At 39.1% G+C, this 25,882-nt stretch overlaps 4 protein-coding genes across 7 annotated transcripts; 2 read left to right on the top strand and 2 right to left on the bottom strand.

The window, feature by feature from the left end:
* Nucleotides 1-1,759: 1,759 nt before the first annotated feature.
* rab6a (RAB6A, member RAS oncogene family) lies at nucleotides 1,760-10,791 on the top strand. 3 transcript variants are annotated; one of them, XM_034099964.2, is made up of 8 exons: nucleotides 1,760-2,105; nucleotides 5,337-5,395; nucleotides 5,513-5,566; nucleotides 6,149-6,254; nucleotides 6,977-7,088; nucleotides 7,943-8,036; nucleotides 8,613-8,679; nucleotides 9,569-10,791. In XM_034099964.2, exons 1-8 carry the CDS (start codon nucleotides 2,036-2,038, stop codon nucleotides 9,631-9,633), a joined length of 627 nt encoding a protein of 208 aa, XP_033955855.1. In that variant the 5' UTR covers nucleotides 1,760-2,035; the 3' UTR covers nucleotides 9,634-10,791. The 3 variants fall into 3 exon arrangements, with proteins under 3 accessions (XP_033955855.1, XP_033955853.1, XP_033955856.1); XM_034099962.2 differs by lacking the exon at nucleotides 7,943-8,036 and adding an exon at nucleotides 7,450-7,543 and having other exon boundaries at nucleotides 1,763-2,105; XM_034099965.2 differs by lacking the exon at nucleotides 7,943-8,036 and adding an exon at nucleotides 7,450-7,543 and having other exon boundaries at nucleotides 1,766-1,830.
* A 1,230-nt stretch (nucleotides 10,792-12,021) lies between these two features.
* dnajb13 (DnaJ heat shock protein family (Hsp40) member B13) lies at nucleotides 12,022-14,946 on the top strand. The gene is made up of 8 exons (XM_034099959.2): nucleotides 12,022-12,236; nucleotides 12,328-12,431; nucleotides 12,824-12,985; nucleotides 13,060-13,208; nucleotides 13,297-13,410; nucleotides 14,247-14,360; nucleotides 14,440-14,516; nucleotides 14,726-14,946. Exons 1-8 carry the CDS (start codon nucleotides 12,169-12,171, stop codon nucleotides 14,883-14,885), a joined length of 948 nt encoding a protein of 315 aa, XP_033955850.1. The 5' UTR covers nucleotides 12,022-12,168; the 3' UTR covers nucleotides 14,886-14,946.
* Nucleotides 14,947-15,048: 102 nt separating this feature from the next.
* Nucleotides 15,049-18,088, bottom strand: LOC117459104 (dicarboxylate carrier UCP2-like). 2 transcript variants are annotated; one of them, XM_034099961.2, is made up of 8 exons: nucleotides 17,657-18,088; nucleotides 17,420-17,566; nucleotides 17,008-17,168; nucleotides 16,677-16,881; nucleotides 16,397-16,594; nucleotides 15,587-15,688; nucleotides 15,328-15,508; nucleotides 15,049-15,179 (listed from the first exon to the last, which is right to left on the bottom strand). In XM_034099961.2, exons 3-8 carry the CDS (start codon nucleotides 17,131-17,133, stop codon nucleotides 15,065-15,067), a joined length of 927 nt encoding a protein of 308 aa, XP_033955852.1. In that variant the 5' UTR covers nucleotides 17,134-17,168; nucleotides 17,420-17,566; nucleotides 17,657-18,088; the 3' UTR covers nucleotides 15,049-15,064. The 2 variants fall into 2 exon arrangements, with proteins under 2 accessions (XP_033955852.1, XP_033955851.1); XM_034099960.2 differs by having other exon boundaries at nucleotides 17,008-17,171; nucleotides 17,657-18,078.
* Nucleotides 18,089-19,669: 1,581 nt separating this feature from the next.
* On the bottom strand, nucleotides 19,670-22,779 carry LOC117459081 (dicarboxylate carrier UCP2-like). The gene is made up of 8 exons (XM_034099926.2): nucleotides 22,672-22,779; nucleotides 22,310-22,419; nucleotides 22,069-22,196; nucleotides 21,769-21,970; nucleotides 21,483-21,680; nucleotides 20,803-20,904; nucleotides 20,519-20,699; nucleotides 19,670-20,427 (listed from the first exon to the last, which is right to left on the bottom strand). Exons 3-8 carry the CDS (start codon nucleotides 22,192-22,194, stop codon nucleotides 20,316-20,318), a joined length of 921 nt encoding a protein of 306 aa, XP_033955817.1. The 5' UTR covers nucleotides 22,195-22,196; nucleotides 22,310-22,419; nucleotides 22,672-22,779; the 3' UTR covers nucleotides 19,670-20,315.
* Between the last annotated feature and the right edge of the window lie 3,103 nt (nucleotides 22,780-25,882).

The following is a 25,882-nucleotide window of genomic DNA, read 5'->3' as shown; positions in this document are numbered from 1 at the left end:
CCAGCCAGCTCTTGGAGAGGAGAGTTCAGAGCTAGATAGCACATGAGTGAGAGAAAGAAGCGCAGGTGTGTCGGCATTGACCTAGAACAGCCAGCGTCTAGCATGCAAAAAACACACATACTGTACTCAAACAATTGTAAAGCAGCAGCATGATTAATAACATCAATGGAAAAATAAGTGGTACTTTAATATATATATTTTTATATTTGGGTTTCTTCAGGGCATTCTAAAAACTGCAAATGTAAAATCTGACATGCTTACCATATTCTGCAAGGAACCAATATATATATTTATATATATATATATATATATATAATTTTAGTTTGATCTCTTAAAGATTGCCAAGTAAACATACAGTACTCTGTGTGTCCCATATGTGTATCTTTTCGGAATAATCAATATTTAAATACATGCAATGTTAATTAAAAGTTATGCAAGAGTGGCATTATCGTCACGACAAGGACACTTGATGAATTATGAAAACCAGAGGTGATTATTAATAAATGTGAGTATGATTACGATCAAGTATGGTTTTGTGTGAATGAAAGAGCAGACCCTGTAAATGCCTCAGCAACATCCTTGATATATCACCATGCATTTGTTCTAACTTGTGCTGAATAAACATCAATAGTGAAAGAAAATTAGAAAAATTCAATTTGACTCCTTTGGATTAGTAGGCAACTATTATTATTATTAAAAATATTAATATATTTCTAAATATGTGAAAAACATCACTCGAAACATGTGTTACACCATTTTAAGGTAATTGTTCTACCAAGTTGTTATCAGTCAAATAAAATTAGTACTATATTGATCATGAATAGAGTCAATATAAGTTGTTAATTTGTTGGTTTGTCTCTGGCTGAAGCAGGTAAATGAAGTCACCTTGTATATTGAGGGCTTTCACCTTCTGGACAGCAGCTGAATGTCATAAGCAATCGAATGTGAGCTCCTGTAAACATCACAGCAAGATCCAATTTTAAAAAGTGTCTGACAAGTAAGACTTCCACTTTCACACCTACACACTGCTACCCACAACTGTGATTATTATTTTAAATCACAAAGATAATCATGCCAGTTGGATGGTGTTCAGAGCATTGCAAGTCAAACCTGGCAATAATAGAGCGGCTACAAGAATGTATGTGCACATTATTGCAGGAATGTCTCCAAATCATGCTATGAAAAAAAGAGGCAGCAGTCTTTCAACACCAGATGGTGTTGCTCAATATTTTCAAATGGGGAGTGTCAATACATAAACATTCCTGTCTAATACCAGGTTTGAACAATAATAGAATAATATAATTGATATGCAAATGCTTTACTATTATAAGTGCTAGACGTATACAGGGCAAGGATACACCGCATAACAGTTTCAAGTCAATGTAATAATTAAAAGGCCATTCTGAGGAAACGTTTTTCATCAAATATAAATTAAATAAAGGATCAATTGAATAAATCATCTATGCGATTAATATAAAGGTTGTTAGGTGGTGGGGTGGGTCCGCCCCCTGGTGGAAATTTCGAGAAACAACACGCTTAATTTTCAGGCTGCTTCTTTTGGTTATGCCTCGGTCCTAATGTCTGTACACTATACATGCGTAAATGGAAACAGGTGGTTTATGATTTAAAAGCTTGTAATTTCTTGTTGCATTCTTCAGTGCGTTGTTCAGCTAAAGAGTTTCACCTTTTCCCTGATGTATCCTCCACCACTAGAGGGCAGCAGAACAATAAGGCTGACATGCGGAACACAGTCAACTTTGTGTATGAAGAAGAAGAAAGTAGCCCAGGGTGGGTAGCTGCTCCAGACATGACAGACAACTGACAGGAATGGTAACTTGGCCGCAGTAGTTAGTGAGTTATCAAAAACGTTCCTGAAAGCTGAAAATAAGAATTTTGGAGCACGACACATCACCAGGTGGCCTGTGTAGAGGGTTGACAACCCGGCATCTTGATTATCGTTGATATCTGACAACCGCTGGTTAGCTAGCATTAGCTACTGGCTAGCTGTGAAGAGAAGTATCGTCAGTTTTCAGTCATGTCTTCGGCCGGGGACTTTGGAAACCCTTTAAGAAAGTTTAAACTGGTCTTTCTGGGGGAACAGAGTGGTAAGTGTGATGCTAACGTCGGATGTTGTTTGTATGTCGAATATGCGTAATGTTCGTAACACTAACACTAGAGTTTGGTGGGCGATTAACGTTAACCAGTTAGCTTAGCTAACATTGCTGCGTATCACTTGGCACAGTAAAAGTATTGCAACAGAGTAATTTGTTTCTAAAGGTATCCACCCTAGCTTTATGGGGTGCGTTTCGTTGCTTTTCCTGATAGGTTGAGTAATGTGTGTGGAAATTGACTTGTTGGCTAACTTCCGCTGTGAGCTGTAATAACATGCTATTAGCGGAGTCAGTGGCCGCTACTACGAAGTTAGAAGTATCAATTAAGTAGTGAAATACAGTGCTATTGGCTACTTTATATCCTATATGATAAAAACATTGGTTGTATATTGTCTTTGCATTAATGTTACTTCCTAAGTAGAGGCTACACGCTAAGTGTGTTACATGTGATTTATTGTATCTGGTGCTGTGTTCCAAGGAATAATATCAATCTCAAAGTCCACAAATAATATGTGTATGATTACACAGTCAAATCAGTTTGACCACCCTAGGTGCTTTTCTGCTGAGGGGGATGAATCCCAATTACTGAACCTGCTCAGTGGCATTCCTACACTCTCCCTAGTCATTTTCCCTTTTTCCTGCAACTCTGAGTAACACAGGGTGTACTTGTACTGGAAGGGTTCTGTATAGTTCCATACTTGACAATCAGGTGTCTGTTCTCAAAGGTTAAGGTGTTTGGTTGTTCATTATATATTCCAGCACTGTACTTCCACGTCTTTCTACTCTTTCCAAAGCTGTGTGTCTAGCATGCCAACACAAAGCACATAGTGGAAGCTGAACTTTGGGGTTTTATTTAGAATTGGGATGAACTGATTGAACTTGTTCTCCTCCTCCTGATACCGTTTCTGAGCTTGGGTATCTGCTGATGGCAAGTACACATATAATCCTGAGTTTAAAATCTGTGTACTTCACAGCATAGGATTATTTCTGTCTGATGGAAGTATGACCTGCTGAAATAAAACTGATATTGGTAACACTGAATTTGATGACAGTAATTAAGAAGCTATAGTTTATGTGGATTCATCATTTTGGTCTGACAATATCTATTTGGTTGAATAAGGCAGTACGATACAGATCCATCTGAATGGTGTGTTCAAAGTGTAGAGACGTTAAGTATTTCTTCAGGGATTATTACTCTAGGTTTTGTCGCCTGGTTTATTACTCTCGCCTTTCATCAAGATAAAACAGACTTGGTGTTTGTCAGACGTTGTGTGATCAGCTGTTGTTCACAGCAGTGTTGGCTTTGGCCATGTCATCATCACTTGAGGTGCAGTGTAACAGATAGTGTAACTCTAGCTCAGAAAAACAGTCTGAGGCTGGGGAGCTGAATGTGGGCGCTCATAGCAACCGTGTCTATTTCTCTGTAGTGTTGTACACGTAAAGTTTTACAGGTGAAAATCAGCAAGGTTGAAGTAAATGTTATGAAACGGGGCCATGTTTAGAGAAGGTATAGAGAAGCATAGACGTGGAGTACCTAACTTCCTCAATCAGTTAGGCCTTTAAAGAGCTAGGCAAAACCTTTTTTAGAAACTTAATAAATGGGGAGCCAGGTTTCCCAACCCTACTAGTCTCTCAACATTCCTCAACCCTTAAATGTCTCCTACAAAGGGCTGTGCACCACACCCTTTAATAATGGACCAGATCCCTCAGAGGGCAGAGTCTCATGACATGCTGCTCTCAGCTTCAGTCCAGTTAGAGCAGTGGTTCTCAAACTTTTTCTGTCATTCCCCACTTTGAACAGGTGGGCCTTTTCAAGCCCCACCTGTTCCTCATCGCTCCAATAAAATGGTAGGCCAAGCTTAAAATTCTCAAATGTACCGTTCTATAACAGGGGTCTCCAACTTTTTTTAGGATGAGAGCTACTTTCAAAAAATAAAACAAATCGTGAGCTACTTTTACTCCTCTTTTTTGTTTTTTTGCAGTGTATATATTTAGCACATATTAACATTATTATATGCTACCTTTAACCTTTGAGTGCTGTTTGGGTCTGTGGGACCCGTTTTCAGTGTTTACTCAAATAAAATGTATGCAATTTAAACTGAACGAGAGAGTAATGTCAAATGACAGTACAATTGACCAATCATATCTTCCCTCTAAATGGGTGGGCTTTATTATCCCGGACTTTATGACAAGTTCCGCCCGCTGTGAAACGTTTCTTGTTTCCATAGAAACAACAACTGTCAACAGCGTAAACTCGCCTTCAAAATAAAAGCATGCCAAATTACACTTAAGACATACAACTGCAACGAAAGTAACAAACACAATGCAATATCCTTTTCAATTTCAAAGAACACAAATTGGGTTATCTACAGGTGTTGTTTTGTTTGTTGTTTTGTGTAGTAGATGCGTTTTGCACTCCGGGCGGGCCGGGGTTTTGATATTCCACCAGTGTGAAAAAAAAAGATTTATTTTTTTTTTTTTTTAAATAATTTTTTTTTTTTCCCGCGACCCACCTATCACATCTCTGCCCCACACTTTGAGAAACACTGAGTTAGAGGGTTCTTCATCTGTGGCTCGTGGACTGTACACCACTTTGATGTTAGTTCTTATTTCAACTCTGTTACCCACCAGTTCATTATAATCCCTCTTTTATTTATGATATTTTCTTACATTTCAAATTGTCACCAAATCAGGCTGCACCTTACATAATGAGAGAGGCTCGTGACGCTATATACTTTTCACTTAACCCCCCCTCCTTTATTATTATTATTATTATTATTATTATTTCTCTCCCTAAAGTTATTATCATTTAGCGTTTCTGTTTTGGTCCTCAATGTTGTTTATTTTCAACAAGAACTAAATGAATAGTTGGTTAACCTGACCAAGTCAATTATCAGAAAAGTGTTCTGCAATCATTTAGGTTATTTGTTTGATCATTGTCAATTTAAAATGTGAGAATAATTATTGTCTGTGTTTTGTATCATTATAAATACATTTGTTTTGGAATGTTTCGCATATAAGTAGAGTAATTTCAAGATCTCACATTGGGCTCTAAAAAATAGAAGATAATGGATAGATGAGATGGATAATTAGTCAGTTAGTCAAAGACTCGTAGCCCTACTTGCTTTAGCCACACATTATTTTAGCCATTCCAAATAAGAGCTGTTTAAGCTACACAATAAAAGTGTAATCAGGGCATTTTCTTTGTGTCTGTTTGTTTTTCAGTGGGAAAGACTTCTCTGATCACCAGGTTCATGTATGACAGCTTCGACAACACTTACCAAGTGAGACCAACACCTCCACCTGATTTCATCACTCATGAAAAGTTCATTCATCACCAGACATTGATGAGTTGAAAGAAGGTTATGCTTGTTTATTTACTACTTGTCATTAATTTTCAGGCCACAATAGGAATAGATTTCCTGTCGAAAACCATGTACCTTGAAGACCGAACAGTGAGTAAAACATTTTTGACAACTAGTGTTTGTTGCTATTCTATTTAACTATTTATTGCAGACACCATTTTTTATAGTAGTTTAGTTTGGTTGTTTCTAACAAGCACACACAGCTTTTTTGCCTTCCAAGTGCACCCCCACACACACACACACACACACACACACACACACACACGCACACGCACACACACAGACTGTCCTCCCTTCCTTTGTTTGTTTCTCCCCTCAACACAAGTTTCTTCCCCTCCTTCCTACCCCTCCATCTATTCTCATCATTCCTGTTTTGCAATCGAACACCTTACTTGATCAAAGGAGGAGGGTTGATGACAAGTGAAGGCTGATTATTTAGTTATCCCCCCCACACCCCCCACACCGGGCCCAGACAGCTTGCTAACTCTGTCGGTCACTTCCTTCCATCTGACTTCATTCAGTTTTCTTTCCATGTGCTCGTTGTCACCATAACGTACCTTATTTCTGACATCGGTTTTGTCTCGTTTTATTTTCATCCCTTTTTGTTTTGTTTCTTTGTTTTTCTCTTCTTCTGTTTCTCCCTCATCCCCTTCCTGCCCCCCCCCCCCTCAGATCAGGTTGCAGTTGTGGGACACGGCGGGGCAGGAGAGGTTTCGTAGCCTGATCCCGAGTTACATCAGAGACTCAGCTGCTGCAGTCGTAGTGTACGACATCACAAGTACGTGGATTACCTGTGCACGTTATATAAACATGCCACATTAACCTCATACTCTGTCTTATTTAAAGGTCCCATATCATACTGGTTTTCATCAATATATTATAGGTCTCAGATATATACAAAACATGTCTCTGAAGGGTTTGGCTCCAAATACCAAACAGATCATGGCAGCATTACCCATAATCCCCTCTGTTTCAGCCCTGTTTCAAAAGGGCTGATTCTCTGTCTGTTACTTTAGATGAAAACAAGGAGTCCCTCCCCACGCCCCTCTGAGAGACATTTGGTTAAAAATAACATAATGGTGCTCTAGGAGGAGATTCAGGTGATAAGGGGGGGGGGGGGGGGGTTACACAATGGTTACACCAGCCAAAAAATCGTTATGACATCATAAAGTGGCCTAAATCTGATCAGCTCATTTTCAGACAGGTTTTTATGAATGGATCAGGACAAAAAGTGAGTGAATCTTTTTTCCTGAAAGTTTCAGAATCTCTTTGCACAGAGGGGAGGATACATGGTGATGTATAAAAGACATGAAAAAGTGGATTTTGCATAATAGGTGACCTTTAACACATTACAGTCCTTTAATTCAAATAATAGACATCAGACTTGGTGAAGATGACGTGCTGGACATGTAATTCCACTTCCTTCCCGTCACAAACCGTTCTCACATCCCCTGAATACTGATGCCCCGCTGTCTTTTCCTCACCCCACTTTTCTTTCAGACGTCAACTCCTTCCAGCAAACCACAAAATGGATTGATGATGTGAGGACGGAGAGAGGAAGTGATGTCATTATCATGTTGGTGGGAAACAAGACGGACCTTGCAGACAAAAGGTAATCTGATCTTCCTTCCTCCTGCCTCTGTAAGTGGCTCCTCTCCATTTAGAGCATACTAATAAAGTCATTGATCGGTGCTGCTGGCTGTCGATACTCAGGCAGAGCAGCTCATCTCTGCCCTTCGTGGATGTCAAAGCCCCCATTGACCTTTTTTACACTTTGTTTCAAACTACATTGTTTGAAGATATTGATTATTTAACAAATCAACCTCATAAAGAAATTGATAGTTGTCCGCTGTGATGTTTGATATTATTTGATCTGAAAGACCACGTGCTGTGATCTTCTCAATCCACCTGATTAATGAAGTCAGCTGTGCCATGTTTTCTCTGCATCTCCTAACCCCCTTTATCTACCGCAGGCAAGTATCTATTGAAGAGGGTGAGCGCAAAGCCAAAGAGCTAAATGTGATGTTTATTGAGACTAGTGCGAAAGCGGGCTACAACGTAAAGCAGGTGAGGGTGTGTGTGAGTCGTGCTCTGTACTCCTGATGCAGAAGCTGCTGCCTGCGCTCCACAACTAAAGATCGCCGGACCAAATCAAGGTCAGAGCTTCAGGCAGGGTTGGATTTTAAATCTAATATCTGTAAAGAGTTATTCTGGATTTATTGAGACATCCTCACATTGGCCTTTCTAAAACGTACCAGCTGAATCCTTCACCCCTTTTTTTCAGCTGAAGTTCTACGAGCCGTCTTTTGGTCTAGATCCCAGGTGGCCGCAGCATCAGGAAGGGGCACGACTTGTTATTCCACTGCAACTTGTTCACACTCTGTATTTTCTTTCCCCTTGTGTTTTTGTGTTGTCTGTGGCGATATGTGTGTGTGTCCCCTGTGTGTGTGTTGTGACTCATCGCAGACAGATAACCACAGAGGAGGGAGAGCAGAGAGCGAAAGAGATGAATGTTCTGTTTATTGAAACGAGTGCAAAGACAGCCTACAATGCCAAGCAGGTAGAGCGTGTGCACCTTCTCGTGTGTGTGTGGGCTCATAGTGCTCATTCTCTCTTCTGGTTGGCTTCTGTTTCACACACCCATGTGTGCATTAAGGTGTGCTTCAAATGTCGGCTTGCTCTGGTTGAAAGTGAGGTGTGTGGATTTGTTTTTGAAGCTCTCTCCCACCTGAAAGAAGTCATTATTTTTGATTGGCAAACCTTTGGTCGTGCAGGTGGGTCGGGGTCTGCAAACCAAAACGCTCATTAGCACATTAGCAGTATTTGAATTGCATGTGTATGAAGTGTAGTTCTATGTGATGTTCTTTAGTGCGGGGGTCCCTTTTTAAAACTCATAAATCACTTTACAGCTCCATCAATGAATGTTAAAGTAAGGCACCAATCCACAGAAATATAGCCTTGCTGCTAAATTACAAATCTAATTTGGTGAAAGCTCTGGTGGCCGTCTTCCTCTGTGCGAGCTTCAAGCTAAATCATGTAATGGGAATGCGCTATCTTTCCTTCATCTTGTGCGTTTGTCCTGATGGGAGCCTACTTCCTGCTCTGACAGAACACATCTGGTTGTCTCTCCCTGCAGCTCTTCCGTCGCGTGGCAGCCGCCCTCCCCGGCATGGACACCACACAGGACAAGAGCCGAGAGGAGAGTATCCTTTGTGTGCGTGTCAGAGGGTCTCTAATGTTGTGTCATATGGATAGCTCCTGCCAGAGGGAGAATGTAGCGCAGCACTGGGACAGACAGATGTTGTTTGATCTTTGTGTCTCTTTTTGATTTATTTGACCAGTGAGGACACGTAATGTGAGAACAGAGAGAAGTACTCACCACCAGCTGCAGTTAGGACTGTAGCACATAGTTTGCTCGGCATCCTTTATAACATTGACTTCCGTGTATTCAATCTTCTTACCTGGTATCCCTGCACAGATACAGACTAATATTAGTTGTCGTTTTTGATTCTGGCACTGACTTCGTAGTATTGTTTCTTACTCGTGCGTTCCAAACGTTTCCAATAACTCGAGCATTGTGAAGTCCAACGGTCAACATTTTTTGAAGATACCGATGTCACCATTTCCAAAGTTTACCCCAGGTTTTTAGGAAATAATCTGCTTTTCCATGAATTCCAAAAGTTATAATTATAAAGAAAATTGGTTACCGGTAGTTTAGAAGCTTTCAATGTTAAAAAGATAAACTACCTTAATTATAGCCCTAACTCCCTGTGGGGTTAAATGTCACATGAGAGGAACATCAAACATGATTTATTTTCTCTAGAATGGAATCTGATTTGAAATGCAGTGTGGAATCTTCCCTAAAACTGAGCTCGCACAGTGGCTGTTGGGTTTGTATGGAAAACATATTTAACTTATTCAAGCCTGGCATGTCCTGCAGTAGAAAACAAATGAGATAACATTTTTATATATAACACATTTTAAACAATAACCTAAGCATGGACAGCAGTTGTGGAGTTTAGTTTATTCGTGAACATTTTCCAGTTGTTTTATTCCAGTTCTGTGACGTTCCCTAACTCCTAAACCCTTCAGTGATTGACATTAAACTAAAGGAGCAACCGGAGCTACCGGCCAGCGAAGGCGGCTGTTCCTGCTAATGCCGGCTTATGTCATAATGACATAAAGCTAAATACTTCTCTTACCTGCTTTTTTTTCAATAATTTGTGTGTCTGTACCCTAAACTGCACCGCCTGTTCCCCAGCCTAAGAGAGAACACTACAGCCGTTACTCCTCCGCTCTGTGGAAAGCTGCTTTTGGATGTGGATGCTCTGAAAGTCATACATCTCTTACATTGAATATTTGCACTGTAACACACATGTTGAAACGGTATCCACAGCTGTTGCCTGTCATTTCAAACAGACCGAGATGGGGGGCTTAAGAGTAATGAGTGTCTAAAGATGACCCTTTGAACCAAACTGAAAGAAGGAACATGTGTGTTTATGCATTAAAGTATCTGATCAAGATTGAGAATATTGTTCAACATTGTTAAATATTGCTTTAAGTTTAATAAGCACAACAATAACACTGTTCTTTTTGTTGTTTCAATGTCTGGACGCGGTCACACACCAGCACAAACACACTAACTCTAAGAGCAACACTAACTACGTCATCCCCATTACCGTCCTTCCGCTCTTCCCACACTTGTCCCTTGAGATTGGTTATTTTTACCTTGGCTTCCATTTTCTATTACCTTTTTATTTGAATAGATCTCTAATTATTTTTTCTAAAGACTACAGCTATCATAGATTAAAACTACTGCTTTAAAGATAGTGCTTGAGAAGTGTTTTCTCATATATTATAAGAGTCATAATCATGAAAACCCACTGTAAACATTTAGATATATATGCTTTTTGGAGTTTAATTGTAGAGGGCTTCCTTGGTTTTTGGGTTAAACTAGTTTGGTATGTGGTTTTATGAACACTTTAAATACTTTTTTTTGTTTTTATTCTGTTGGCATTGATCTTTTGTTAGTGATTATTCTACATGTGTATTTAATCCACAATGACTTTATTTATTTGTATTGGATTCATGTTTCTTTTTTTATGGCTGTTAATATCTACACTTCTGGTGAATCACTAATGAATTATGTATCCGTCTGAAACACCTTTAACTGAATCAGCAGAGAGCTAGATGGCAGTTTGATCTTACTGATAATACAGTGCAATTTTTGAGAGTCTGGTATGTATAGCAAAGTAGTCCTTAACGTTTGTGTCTGGAATGATTTTAAATGAAAGAATAAAAAATACACTTGTCAATGTGACTGGAATTTTTCAATGTCCAAGCTTTAATATTTTCCTTGAACCATTTGTTACACTTGAATTAGGCATTAAGCTGGTAATTAAAATAGTAATAATAAAATGTAGTGTTCTCCCTACTCGAATGCCCCACACTTATTACAAATATTTAAAGGAAAAGAAAAAAATTGCATATACAACAGATAACGTGCCAATGATGGTTTTGTGCCATGAAATAAGTGTGGCTGTAATAATGTTTGAACCTGATCTGACAGCTCTAATCTAAATTACAAATCAAAGATAAAAGAGTATTGTTGACCTGCAGATCGTCAGCAGTGGCAGCAAAGGGTTAAGCGCAGGAACAGAACAGCAGAGTCTGTTATTAAGAGCAAGGCCTGAACAGTGTTGCTCCCTCATGAGAACCGAAGGCCTGACAGTAATAAGCTGTCCTGCAGGAGCAGAACTAATGGGCACTAATAGGCTTATTTCACAGGAGACATTTTGACCTGGCAGGAAAAGCCCATGTGGCTACGACTCCAAAGTATGCCATGCCACTGAGCCAGCATTATCAACAACATATTAACTTAATAACTGCTCCATCAAACACAATGCTGCTGTTTTTCATGCCTAAATGTGTGGTTTGACAAACGTAATCATGGGGAGGCTATTTCATTTAGGGATGTATGAGGCCATATATAGCCACCTGTTGTTCACTATTGCAAAGCATGCTATATTGGGCCCCAACTTTAGTTTCACATAATCTGATAAACTACCAATTTCAATTAGAATTAGGAAAATTAAATTTAAATATGAAGTAGAATTGTACCTCAATGTCTTGTGGCCCTGTGTTTTGGAGGGATCCTGTGTCAAAGTGGTAGTTGTAAGGCTGAATAAAATAAAAATAAATTTTACTGTCTGTAATGGGGTGAATTATACCCCTACGAAACCCAAAATTAGATTAATCCTGATCATTGGTCATCACAAAACAAATAAAAGGAATTAAATCAAATAAAATGTATTTGTATAGCCGTTTTAATAGCTTAAGTTTACAGGCAACTGAGACGCTGAAAATAATAACTATAGGCTACTTCTGTTTTATAACATCCTACGAAAAGACCAAATTAGAATTGTATGATGCTTTTTCTTACATGAACACATTCAAATGTTGTCAATTTCTCAGATTGAACAACGTGTGCAGCGGATCCTTGTTCGTGATTGGCTGAGCCGTTTTTGCAAGTCACGCGAGAGTTTACCGGGAATCTGTTACCCTGGAAACCAAGCGAAACAACCGCTGCACTCAGTATTTATTATATCAAACCTTTGTTTTTTAACACCAACGCTGCATATTGAGCTGTCCTTTGATTATTTTATACTTAATTTAAAGTATTGAATTCCATAATGGGTAGCGAATACTACGAGACTCTGGAAATAAACAGAAATGCAACAGATGCAGATATAAAGAAGGCGTACGTTTTTGTTTCCGGAAGTTGCTTTACAGACGTTAACAATTGAAGTTGTATGTGTTTATTGTCAACGTTTTGCTTTTTTTATTACTAGATTTCGAGGACTGGCATTGAAGTTTCATCCGAGCAGAAACAGAGAAAAAGGAAGCAGTGAGACGTTCCTTCAGCTGGGTGAAGCCTACGATGTGCTGAGCGACCGTAAGTAAAGTTGAAATATAAACCAACACATTTATGGTATGTTGGTTACACTACAGACTGAGACTACACTAAAAATTAAGAAAAAAAAGGTGAATATATCTGGTGTATAATATTCAATCTTTACTTTTAGGCTATATAGTGTGGTGTTAACAATGTCACTTCACACTTTAATATTCCTACTGGTTATACTTCAACACTTATTGTCAAGAAATACCAATTTGAATCATTTTGGAGATTTTTTATTGTGTAAAATATTCAATAGCTTCACTTTTGTAATGCTACACAAATCCCTATAATTAAGTGCTTTTGAAAACCTTTTATAAAGTTACCATATTTTAACCAATATGTGCTGCAGTGTGTGTCTATGAAAATAAAGATGTTGTCTGTGACAGCTCGGAAAAAGGCAACCTATGACAAGTTTGGTGAGGAGGGTCTCAAAGGGGGCATCCCACCTGAGTTTGGCTGCAGCGGGGCTTGGTCATCTAAATATGCCTACCATGGGAACCCAGGCAAAACCTTCAAGGAGTTTTTTGGAAGCGACAACCCATTTGCAGGTGAGAAAATCAGACCATATGGTGAATGTTCTTATTCAAATATCATACCAATTACATTACACTTCTTTCGTTAGACTTCTTTACAAACGATGAGCCACTTCAGTTTGGCGGCCTGCGGTCAGTAGTGTTGAAGACACAAGACTCTCACATCGAGAGAGACATGCATCTGTCCCTGGATGACCTCTACCACGGCTGCACAAAAAAGATAAAGATATCTCGCAGGGTAAGAGCTTCTGTGCGTGAGAGACTATCTATTGTCATTCCACAGCTATTTCAAATATAAATGAATGTTCTATTCATTTGTTTAACAGGTTATGAATGAAGATGGATGCACTTCCAGTATCAAAGACAAGATCCTGACTATTGATGTGAGGCCTGGATGGAAAGAAGGCATGAGGATCATTTTTGCTAAAGAAGGAGATCAGGTAATATAACAATACACACATTGACACGAATACAGTTGTAATGATGGTCGAGGTATTGCAACTTCATTACATAGCTTTTGGTGTGCGGCAGGCTTTAGAGGAAAGCCCTGCAAGTGACCACAGCGCCAACATGTATCATTTTATATGAAAATAAATAACGTGTACGCAAATCTGAGAAAAAGGGTTTCGTTTGGGGAGGGGGTTTCATCAGGGTCTCACACATTTTTGCAGTAACCTTATTGGTGCCACTTAGTGAAACTGTGTATTTGAATATGATATGAATAAAGAATAGTGAGATAAGTATGTGTTTGTAACTGATTGGGATATATAGATCAAACATAAAAGCATTATTCGTTTGCTTTGTAGTGAATGTATTCTTCTAGAAAGTTTGGATGCTTATTGACATTATGTTTGATGAATATGTATTTAAGATGATACTGATGAATGGAAACTTGCTCAAGCTGTTGACCACAGAATGCGTGACTGACAGCTTTGAATCATGGGAAGTTAACAGTGGCAGTTATGGTTAAATATGAATGGGCAAGATTTAGAGTGCATAATAACTCAGTTGTAGGGTTATGATATCCACTAGATCTGTTTCATTGCCGCCAGTAGGTGGCGTCATTGATCTCTTTGCATTATATGAATAAAAGCCACATAATACAGGGACTCATTCTTGCTCTTACTCTGCCTTAGCTTTTCTGTTTTGCTAGATATGATTTGATTACATTTGGTCCAAATAAATTATGTGTAAAAATCTTTTGTGTAACAGTAACTGTATTTTAGGGAAAGAGCCTGATATGCATGGTAAGCAGTTTGCTGTATTTTACCCTTAGGGACCAAACAGCATCCCTGCTGATATCGTGTTCATAGTGCGACAGAAGAGCCATCTTCTGTTTGTGAGACAACACAATGACCTCATCTACAAGGCCCAGATCACCCTGGAGATGGTGAGTCATGTAAATAATCATTTTCAGCATGAGTCATACTTAAGATGAAGTCAAATAAACACTGGACCTTTTCCCACAGGCTTTAACTGGGTTCTCTGTGGATGTGGAGACTCTAGACAGCAGGCTAATTACTATTCCCATCAATGACATTGTACAGTAAGTAGCACTAAATAACATTCATCAGTCTGTATTTTGTTACCATATTGATGGCTGAATGAATGAATACAGGGAAGATGATTGTAAGAAATTCAAGCACTTTATATAAAACTCAAACAGAGAGGTTTTTGAAGGATATGTTTCTGGTTTGTGCGTCATGTGCATAAATAACCATCTTCCTTTCTGTGATTTTATTTCATACACATCAGCCCTTCGTACAACAAAGTGGTGAGTGGAGAGGGAATGCCTCGGTCCCAGGATCCTTCTCAGAGAGGGAACCTCATCATTACTTTTGAAATCCAGTTTCCTGAGAAGCTCTCCGCCGAGAGGAAGCACCTAATCAGACAAGCTCTAACTTTGAAAGACTGATCCTATCTAGTACATGTGTTGCTATGCTGTGTCTGATAAAAGTGGTCATAAGAGAGAGAAATATCAAGTATCATCATTTGTACAACACTTCAGGTTGAAATATGCACTTGGAGGCAACAAAAAGTTAAAAAACGTGTAGACAACACAGCTGTGCTACAACATCTGACAGACAATAACGGTTACGCTCGAGTGGTGTAGTTGTGATTCGCTGCCATCATGGCTCGCTTCAGCTGCTCGTACGTCACAAACATCACCACGTTCCAGGAGCCAAGGCGTAAGAAAGATGGCATGAACCTCAAGAGAAAAAAGAAAAACAACATTATTGATTGCAATAAGAATAGCTGTTCAGTTAACAACCACTTTTCTTTCCTCCTTCCTTCATAAACGCTTGATTTAGATCTTCATTAATCCTCTCAATATTGACCTCGCAGTCAGAGCATACCCCTTGTAAAAAGCACGTGGTCCCTCTTTGCTCATCATGGCAGCAGCACACTTGAGGACGCTGTTGTAGTGGCCGGGTGGAGAGTTCATATATCTTGTTTTGACCACATCAACTGGAGAGGCAATCACTGTTGTGCACAGTCCTGCTCCGAAGGCCGATACAAAGTGGCAGGGCAGATTATCTGAGGAGAAGACCGAACGTTACCTCTCCATACAGAAGAACAATGGGGCATTATGTTGTACTGCAGTCTTTGTTTAACCTGTGAGCGGAGTGGACTTAAGGAGTGTGTCCTTGATGTAATCGTACGTCACCAGTTCAGTGCAGTTCACAATTGCATTTCGAGCAATGTTTGGAGCTGTACCTGTGTGAGAGAATAGAAAAGATTTATCGTCAGAGACAAAAGGTTATGGTTTAAAATGATCCTTTTAAAAAAGGCACAATGCTAATAGGGGTCTCGTGATTTAAAAGAAAAAGGTGTCAGTGACATTGTGAAGTAGTGTGGGATCATTGATAGCTGTTTTACAAATTGACTGCAGTCAGTTTCTGTCTGTTAGAATTCTTTCATTGTTCATTGTCAAGGAGTTTTTTTATCAGGAGACAGATTTACCTTAGAGGTTTCCTTAGCTCCAAAACAAAAGGACCCGATGATTGAATCAGTAATATACACTGAATACAAGAGTCTCACCTTAAAAATCACTGTTTCCTCCACTATCCATCAGATATAGGAGGTTCTGCGACCCAACCGTTAATCTTTGCTCAGGTTGTTTTTCTGAGAACTAACTCAAATCCTTCAAAATAGTAGGAGTGATCAGGATTTTTTCACCTTAAAATTCAGGCTTTAAACCGAAAAAAAGTCAAAATATAACAAATGCTGGCAGAGATGGAGTAGTAGCCAATGCAGAGAATGAGAATAAAGCGTGCTGTTACTTTAAATATTAAAAAAAATTATAATTCAAGGTAATAAAAGAACACATCTAAAAAAAAAAAAAAAATAGGTAACACAAGTCTAGTCCTTTTTGTACAATTCGATGCAGATTTCTTAAATCTTTTATCTGTAAATTCAAGCTACCTTTCCACAGACCACGAATGCCTTCTTCCTTAGCAATGGTCTTGTAAGCATCAATGGTGCCACGGTAGCGCCTGGCCTGCCCAGCAGTCCTGGCCTGAGCCTGGAAGCGAACCTTCACCACATCTGTAGGCTGAGCTAAAGCAACTGCCATGGCACCAGTGGTACATCCTGCCAGCAGCCGACTGCCGATACCCACATCTGGAGCAGAGGGGAGATAGGGGTCAGGCCTGATTGTTGCAGGAATTTATTAAACTAGATAAATATGTTCATAGATACTCACGATCAGAGCCTTTAGTGTAGAACTGTTTAACAGAGTCGTAGAGACCAATGCGGACAGAGGCGAAGCTCATCTGCCTCTGGAGTCCTGCCACCAGTCCACTGTAAAGGCTCCGGGGCCCCTCTGTACGCACCATGGTGGTGATGGTGCCAAACACCCCCCGATACCTCACTGCAGACTCCTTCCCTGCTGAGGCCTCCCCTTGTATCTGTGAGGGATAAACAGTACCGAGAGGTGAGATTAAGAAGAAACAATAAGGGACTTTTACACAATATTTGCAAACTCACACGCATTATGAGAATTTCACGTGTTGATGGGAAGAAAAGAAGCTTACCTGCAGCCGCACTTTGGCTGTGTCCAGAGGGAAGGTGAGCAGGTCAGCGAAGCATCCTGCAGTTCCTGCTCCCACAAACTTCACAGCTGCCGATGGAGGCACATCTGCAGGTCCAAATCCAACCATTTTCCAGAATGATTGCAATCAATATGAAGAGGGACCTACTGTATTAATGCCGATAGGACAAGGAGAAGAGAAACACATTCCATTTAAATGATTATTTAGTGAAGGAATTCCCTCAGCTGGCTTGTTACAGCTCCATTAAGCAACACAATAGCTAAAGTTGAGCAGTTGTTGATGTTAAAAGGAAAGAAAGCTGTTCAGTACATTATGTGCAGACAACATGCTGACCTCACATGAGCTAAAAATATAGTACACCTAATTTTCCACTCTCAATTTGGATGTGTCTTACCTTTAATGGAGCTGTTTGGACATTAGAGATCAGGATTCTCTAAAGGTGTCTCTCTGGCTGAACGTTGTCCCAGCTTTAAATAGGTTTCCTTGTTTTTCCATAGAAGGTTTTTCAGAATTGTTGAACCTTAAAATCATACTCCAAATCCTGGAGTGAACACAAATGAGGTAAAATAGAAAACAAAAGCAGGGGGAACAGTATTAAGAACAACATATTTGGTCAGGAAATATATTTTACCTTGATTTGAATTGAGAAAGTTGGAATCCCTGGTGGAATCCCTGGTGAAATCCCTGGAGGAATCCCTGGTGAAATGCCTCTCCAAGTGACAATAGCCAAATGAAACCGTCAAACAAGCAGTAGTGTGACTGTGCACACAAGAGCCGCCCCCTTAAATACTGCCTTGTTCCTGTTACATCATGGCATGTGTTTTCCCAAGGCCCCACCCCCAGCACATCTACTGTATAGGAGCTGCCTGCTGGTCAAATGGATGGAGGACTATAAACCTGCCTGAGTGACAAACAGCCTGAGGGTGTTTTTGTCTTAAAGCGAATATGTTAATACCTATTTTTCTTTATTTCTCCCATTTTGTGTCCACATACTAGCAACAACACAACAATAATAAAAAAAAGCAAAGTTGGAATTGATTGGACGACCTCAATATGTTGAGAATATTTTTGCCAAAATAAAATGTTGCTGTTACGATCCGTCTGTGTTGTGTTTTGTCTTGTTTAGATCTGTCTTTGGTTTCCTGTGTGTGTGTGTGTTCCCTCCTACCTGTTTACTTGATTGTGTTCACCTGTTGCCCCTGTGTTTTCTCCTCCCTCCTCACCTGTCTCTTGTTTCGTTGATTAGTCTTGTGTGTATTTAAGTTCTGTTTTTCCTGTCTGTCATTGTCGGTTCGTGGTTTGTCTGTGACTGTGTTCACCGGGGAGTGTTCTGGTTTTTGACGTTTAGAAATAAAGGATTTTTCAGTGTTATCTGCGTTTGGGTCCTGCTTGCTTCACTCACCGTAACAGTTGCATTAGAAAATTGATAGACCTACTGGAATTCAAGATAAGTCAGTTATCTGTGTGAAGGCCTGCACATCACATTATAGCACAGAAAGAGGGTAAAAGCTGAGTCATGCTGAAAACACAAGAACTCACAGACCAACAAATTGGATCCTTATGTTGAGACCATTTAACATCCAACCACAGCTTCTTCTGTTTAAAACGTGATCCGTGACCAGTGGTTCCTGCAATGATTGACGATTGAAAACTACTTCTAATGTACAGTGATCAAAATACAGTATTATGTTTATCGAAGTGTCTTTATTAATCTACATCTAAACAGGGCTCTGTAAAGCAATACAACACTCTGTTATTAGTTAAAAGGTAGTTGACATTTTAAAAGAAAATTGTCATAATAAATGGACTGCAAATGGAAATGCTATGAATGTTTTTCCATTGATAAGAAACACAAGATATGAATTACTGAAAATAAACATTCTTAGGCTAAGCGTCAACCATTTTATCTGACAATATGTTATTATAATACATTCGAAATATCTTTGATTGCAGGCCAATAGGCCAAAATACTGAGTGTATGTATTTCTTAATGTATTTTACCCATTCAAAGTACCATCGACATTTCTTATTCTTATTCTTATTTTTAAATGCTAAATTTAAAAAGTAATTATTCGTCATTTCATTCACAATTTTCAGGTGATTCTTGTTCAATCTCGCCTTCATGATTGAAATCTTGATTTGTTCTCTTGGAGCTATTATAATCAAAATTCTACAATAAACCTTGTTTGTGATAGTTACAGCCAGTTTTACCTTTGATGTTACGACTACTGTTTGGTTCCATCACATCATTTCTAGTAATTGAACGTCACATGTATTGTTTAATATTGGTGTGTGTGGGTACATGTTGTACTATCATACCTCTATCTGAATGTCAGAATAAAAATGTATTAGATTTGCTTGAAGAAAAAAAAAATTGCTACCTGCTGTCTTTCCCAAAAAAAAAAAAAAAATGTCATTATGAATAAAGTATTGTAATGGTGGATAAACTGGATTCCCCATCTTTACGCAATCCTGATTTGACAAATGGTGAATATAATCGTTTTTTTACAACAAGGAAACGTACATACTATTCCACTTAAATCTTTTAATCTATGATATTTTTTCTTTTTAAATTGCAATTTTAAACTGTATATTCCAGGGTAGTTGGATGTGAGACAACAAACAAAAATGCAATAATAGACAATTCAAAGAAAGTCACTTAATTTATCATTTCACAATCACATTTATGACTTATCGACCAGCAATAAATCATGCTATTTACAGCAAGCCGCACATTGAATTACCCTATATATAAACTCCTGACCACATCCACAAACTATGGTAAACATTGTAAACCATGAAACAGAATGAAACGTACGGAGAAAAACATAGAAATGGTCACTGTTAAGGTCTGTGTTGTGAGACTCAATCTGTCTAAGAATCGACTTTAAATAACACATGAAATGCCTTAAAGTTGTCTATATAATCTCACAGTATTTGTAAACACAGGAATTAATCTTTAAAGCTTCGTTACAGACAGCCTATCAAGGTTACATGGATAACACATACAGGAACCTTCTGGAATTACTGCTTCATAGCCTCTTTTACACCTGAATACGCATTTTTGTAATGGAAGCACACACCATTACAATGCATTAAATGTCTCTTTTTTGTATTGTATTGCAACAATGCCCACTAACTATGTGTTCATTTAGGAAGTTGAAGAGCTACAGCTTCCTGCCATATACCCTGATCACATCCTTCTCTCTTCCCGCATAACCACTGCTCCATCGCGGTGTAAGACGTTCTGTGCAGTTCTGTGTGTGAATAACCAGTCTGACAAGCTGAGGTCACGGCGTCTCCCAGTACTGCTGTGTCCTGGTCATATGTCTTTTGATTTGTTCATACGTCACAAACATCACAATATTCCACGACCCCAGTCGCAGGAAAGAAGGCATGAACCTGAAGGACGAAAAAAGGAAAGCAAAGTAAAGAAATGTCCCCATAACAGGCTGTATTATTGTTGTTTGGTTGTCTGTTAGCATGTGCTTACCCTTTATAGAAGGCTAAGGGTCCTTCATTTCTCACCATGATGATAGCACAGTTGATGGCGCTCCTGTACTTGCCATCTGTTGAGTTCATGAACCTTGTTTTGACTACATCCACAGGAGAAGCCACTACTGTTGTGCAGAAGCCTGCCCCAAAGGCAGCAGTGAAGTGGCACGGCAGGTTGTCTGTAGGAGGACAGAGGCTGAGTCACATCGTTCCACAATATATATTACTTTGATGTAAAAGACATTAGCTTATCGTCTCCAGTGTCTGCAATAACCCACTCACCTGTCATTAGATCGTACTTCAGGATGAGTTCTTTGATCAGGTCATAGGTCACCAGCTCCGCACAGTTTACAATGGCATTACGGGTGATGTTGGGCATACAACCTAAGAGAAAGGAGAGGGTGGTTACTTCAAAACCAGGGGATGGATTTTTTATAATAAAAACTAGATATTAGGGGTCAATTGATCTGGATAGATATATCGATTCAATGATCAGCGATTCAATACCATTATTGCCAAGTAAAAATACCAATACATATAATTTAATCATTTTTATTTAAATGTCTGAAAGAGCCTGGTAATAGATCTGATTACATCAATGTAAGTCAATTATCATGTTGACGTTTATCTATCAAGGGCCCCACCAATTTAATCAAATGAAAAATCTTTGTGATATCAGCAACTATTTTAAAGTCTTTAAAGACTCAATGTATCAATCAAACTAGTGATACACAACCAATAGATGAGTGAGTGAAATAAATGAATTTCTTTGGAACTCAAAAACAAGGCTGACTGCCGTGCCTTAGGTTCTTTAGAAAAACTCATTCAAACCACTTCACACTTCACACTGCACTTCCTCAGCAGGTGTGAAGTAGTTGGGATGAACGGTTGTCAATCATAATAGCTCAAGTAGATAGAGACCCCCAGCAAAAGTTAGATATTTGAAGTAACATGGCAAGCACCTTTCCAAAGGCCTCGTACTCCCTCGTCTCGGGCTATCGTCCTGTAGGCGTCCAGCGTGCTGTTGTATCTCCTGCCACCGCCAGGTAGTCGTACCTGGGCTTGGAAACGCACCTTCACCACATCTGTTGGCTGTGCAAAAGCCACGGCCATGGCTCCTGTGGTACAGCCCGCCATGAGACGAACAACAATCCCAGCACCTGTGCAGCATGAGTGTGTCAGTCACAATGTAGCACTGAGGAGTGAAACCATCTCGTTTGAATGACACAATAATGTTATGCAACTCACTCTCAGTGCCACGAGTGTAGAATTGCTTCATGGAGTCGTACAGGCCAATTCGAACAGAGGCAAAGCTCATCTGCCTCTGGAGTCCTGCCACCAGCCCATTGTAAAGACTCCTGGCCCCCTCTGTGCGCACCATGGTGGTGATGGTGCCATACACCCCCCGATATTTCACTGCACCTTCACCTTTAATAGACTCTCCCTGAATCTGGGCAACAGGATGAAACGCAAGGATTGTTAGACGCAGTTAAGATATTTTTAGAACAAAATCTGTAGTTGAAATGTGTCCAGCCTCCTGCTCCTAACCTGAAGTCTGACTTTGGCGGTATCTAATGGAAAGGTGATGAGGTCAGCAATGCAGCCCGCCGTGCCTGCTCCGAAGAACTTAACTGGCCCAGAGGGCACTGCGTCTTTGGGTTTGATGCCAACCATTTCTAGATACGATGACAGAAATGGAAAAGATATCACACCACACACACACCAAGGAAAGTCCATCTGAGGACACAGCAGGCTATAACATGATTTCCATGCTTAACATTGTTCATACCTGTAAGCACAGGTGAAAGAAATGTGTCAAGTGTTTTGAAGTGGTTCTGCTGTGGAAATGCCTCCGGCCATAAACTCAATTTGACGTGTCAGCCAGCATACCACCACTTACTGCAAATACAGGCACGTATCAATCATTTGTCTTGTAAAGGACAATTTGTATTGCCATTACATACAAGTCAGTCATTCATTAATGAGTGATACATATGTTCAGAGGTAAAAAAGGTATCAAAAATATTTTTTTTCATTTGGGTTAGTTGTTTATCTAATACTTAAATATCAAGTGACTTCAGTTGAGTCTGAATTTATAAAAAGGTGCATGCTTTTAAAAAAAACAACTGTTATCTTCATGTAAAGGTTTACCTAATTAGTTTTCTCGGAAAGTTATAGTCCAGCACAGAGGTAGGAATAAACAATCCTTCAGGCGGTTAGTCTCCTCTGTGTCCTTGTCTCATTCTGTTTGCTTTCTGTTGAAGCTGCTGAATTTATAGACACCTTATGCACATGACTGCTGGGCAGCGTGACAAGACTGTGCACACCTGTTATGCATATCTCATGTTTACCAGCCTGTGACACGCAGCCGGATATTTGAGCACTTGTTGATCCAGCCCTGACAGTGTCATTATGGAAGCCTGGCAGGGACTCATGTAATCAGTGCATAGGAACATTGAAAAGATAATTTTACAGTAAAACATTCTGGCTGTTACATGAATATATTTAAGTTTTCAACCCAATACTTGAGGTTTAACAGGATGCCAGCTCATGTTACTACACTGACATCAATGAGCTTACCATGTCTTTCTATTGGTTCATATGCGGCCAATAAGAAAGAGAGGCCTGTCTGGATTCCTTAAATGTTTTTATGGGGCATTTAACTATATGCACAAAGCATCTGCGTGTAATTTATCCGTTCATGCAAACTACCAGAACAAAAAAGAGAGGGCTGGATATTGTATGGAAAGTGTTAGACAGGGTACACACTTCAGTCGTCGAGTCCTGTGTGTGCATTCCTCTACACATGTGACTTTCCACAGCAGCTCCAGTTCAGGGTGTCCTGGACAGCAGGCTGACGTCACATCATGAGGTTGACTGTGCAAAACGGTCTCCTCATATCTAGAGTTTCACCTGCTGCTTCATGGGCCAAGATTTGTTCTATTCCCAGAACTGCACCGCTTGCTCTATGTGTTTTGACAGGACACCATGTGTTCACAGCATAATACCGCTTTATCCGTTTGTCTGTGTCTGAGTACTTCAGTACTGTACAGATAAAATCATTTTCATATTATATGACATGTTCCTTAACACCTCTGAAGTGGATTTGGTAACACTTTATTTTGATAGTCCATCGTTAACACTCTACAAGTCATCAGTTGACATTCAACAACACTGTTTCAACAGACAAGTAACATGCATTTAACTAACTGCCAGTAGAATACAAGGTACATCTCAAGTGTTGATCTATAGATTTTACAAAAAGTGTCTGTTGACTGTCAACATGTTTTTTGCAACAGGTTATTAACCGATATTCAACCTTACTATCTGTAGATTGTGAGTTCTTGTGAAAAACCTTTTTTTCTCAAGTGAATGCATTAGGCTTCTGTATTTATCTTATATATTAGTCAAATAAAACAGGAACAGGTGTTTCTAACTCAAACATTACATACATAATGAATAAATAAAGTTTGTGATCAGTTGTGCAAAACATTTCACTTTATTCCCATGTCTGTTGCATATCATTAGTGGATTAATGTATGTGTTCTGTTGATAGGTTATAGACTTTCTACTGTTCTCAACTGTTTTTCACTTTAATTGGATAGTCCTAACACATGCCTACAAACGCTTAGTGGAGAATGCCTACTAAAAGTATACTGATAGTCAACTCTAGATTAGTTGACGATCAACAGATAGTCAACTAAACTCTAAAGTTGCTTATCTGTTGATCATCAACTAATGCTTAATGTAATCTTTAGTTGACATCTTGGCTCTCAACAGATTATCAACAGATAGTCAACATGACCCTGTTGACTTTCAACTGACTGATTTTGAGTAGTTGATTGTCAATTTTGAAGATGTTGACACAATATACAGATAGTAAGGTTGAATATTGGTTAATACGCTGTTGACATGCTACTAAATGTCAACTGATGACCTATAGAGTGTTAAATATGGATTATCAAAATAAAGTGTTACCGTGGATTTGTATACAAAACTGAAGTAAAGGCCTCTGCAAATTACTTGCACCTTTGACACATACTCCATTATTTACAGTATTGCAAACTATTACTGTAATTGTTTTAGCTCCACTAACATGATTCTGAGATGCACATGGTAGTATACCCTATTTATTATTATTATTTCATTATTGTAATTTTTATAATTGTCCTTATTACTATTAACATTATTTTTTATTATTATTATTATTATAATTTTTATTATTATTACCGGTAGTAGTAGTTGTAATATCTTTAAATGTTTTGGTGATATACAACTCAAATCGGAGGTATTATCAGTAGTAGTAGTACAAAATACAAAAATGTTTACACTGTGTCCTCAACAGAGATGGCAAAAGTACACATATCCTTTACTCAAGTAGTACAGATACTCGTGTTTAAAAATACTCTGGTAAAAAAAAGTACTGACTAAATTTCTTTACTCAAGTCAAAGTAAAGAAGTATGGGCTTCGAAATGTACTTAAGTAAAAAGTGCCCATAACTACCATCTGTTTTAAAGAGTAACTGACCTCCCTTTATATTAATAGAACAATAACGTCATTGTTAGCTAATGAATGTTTCCATGCTGAGCAACGGCAAAATGACAACGTTTTCATTGGTCCCTCTTCTTTAGAGAAGACCAGGAAATTATGGATACACGGATCGCAATGACTGTAAATAATAATGATTAGACACCAAACGCAGATTAAAACTAAAGTAACGAACCTGTTTTGAAAATGTAAGATTTAAAAGTACAGTTATTTGTGTTAAAATTGTAAGAAGTAAAAGTAAAAAGTTGTCAGAAAAATAAGTAGTGGAGTAAAGTACTGATACCAGAAACATTTACTTAAGTACAGTAACGAAGTATTTGTACTCCCCAACATCCCAGCTCTGGTCTTCAATGCACTGGTCCAGAAGAGGAAGTGAGGTGCTTCACCAACTGCTTTCCAGCCCTGGTGCTAAAAACAGTTTCCTAAAGAGAACATTGAGTGAATAACCTTTGGGCAGAGAGAGACCAGTAAACAGCTCGCTGGTCCGGCTTCAGCCAGTCTGCTGGGACCTCGCTGGTAGCCCCTGAAAATGAATCTGAGCAGGCGGGCTAACTTCAACGCTCCTTTTCCTACACTTTGAGTCCCATGAACTTTGATCCAGTGCTTTGAAACAGCTAATCTCCATTACACTATAAATAAAGACCATTACTCTATAAATAAAACCATCAGCGTTACTTAAGGTTAGTGAAGGACACACATGTTGGCTGTTTGCTTTATTAACAGAATCATGTGAACTTAATTTAATTTAAACTCATTATTGAAGGCGAGGCCACTGGACCAGCATGACTGTCTATAAATTGAATTGAGTTTTGA

This window comes from Pseudochaenichthys georgianus, chromosome 14, assembly GCF_902827115.2.
Source record: "Pseudochaenichthys georgianus chromosome 14, fPseGeo1.2, whole genome shotgun sequence".
Lineage (NCBI taxonomy): Eukaryota > Metazoa > Chordata > Actinopteri > Perciformes > Channichthyidae > Pseudochaenichthys > Pseudochaenichthys georgianus.
The sequence above is the reverse complement of the archived record's forward strand: the minus strand, read 5'-3'. Positions and strand labels throughout refer to the sequence as shown.

Bases quoted from the DNA above. Each gene is read 5' to 3' on its own strand.
- LOC117459081 (XM_034099926.2), bottom strand. From the start codon at position 22,194: ATGGTTGGCATCAAACCCAAAGACGCAGTGCCCTCTGGGCCAGTTAAG. The intron at 21,681-21,768 runs GTGAGTTGCATA...CATGCTGCACAG, and splicing joins CTACACTCGTGGCACTGAGA to GTGCTGGGATTGTTGTTCGT. The intron at 20,700-20,802 runs GTGAGTGGGTTA...GTCCTCCTACAG, and splicing joins GAAGTACGATCTAATGACAG to ACAACCTGCCGTGCCACTTC.
- rab6a (XM_034099964.2), top strand. From the start codon at position 2,036: ATGTCTTCGGCCGGGGACTTTGGAAACCCTTTAAGAAAGTTTAAACTG. The intron at 5,567-6,148 runs GTGAGTAAAACA...CCCCCCCCTCAG, and splicing joins TGTACCTTGAAGACCGAACA to ATCAGGTTGCAGTTGTGGGA. The intron at 6,255-6,976 runs GTACGTGGATTA...CTTTTCTTTCAG, and splicing joins CGTAGTGTACGACATCACAA to ACGTCAACTCCTTCCAGCAA.
- dnajb13 (XM_034099959.2), top strand. From the start codon at position 12,169: ATGGGTAGCGAATACTACGAGACTCTGGAAATAAACAGAAATGCAACA. The intron at 12,986-13,059 runs GTGAGAAAATCA...TTCTTTCGTTAG, and splicing joins AAGCGACAACCCATTTGCAG to ACTTCTTTACAAACGATGAG. The intron at 14,517-14,725 runs GTAAGTAGCACT...CATACACATCAG, and splicing joins CCCATCAATGACATTGTACA to CCCTTCGTACAACAAAGTGG.
- LOC117459104 (XM_034099961.2), bottom strand. From the start codon at position 17,133: ATGGTTGGATTTGGACCTGCAGATGTGCCTCCATCGGCAGCTGTGAAG. The intron at 16,882-17,007 runs GTAAGCTTCTTT...TATCCCTCACAG, and splicing joins CAGCCAAAGTGCGGCTGCAG to ATACAAGGGGAGGCCTCAGC. The intron at 15,509-15,586 runs GTTAAACAAAGA...TCTTCTCCTCAG, and splicing joins TAAGTCCACTCCGCTCACAG to ATAATCTGCCCTGCCACTTT.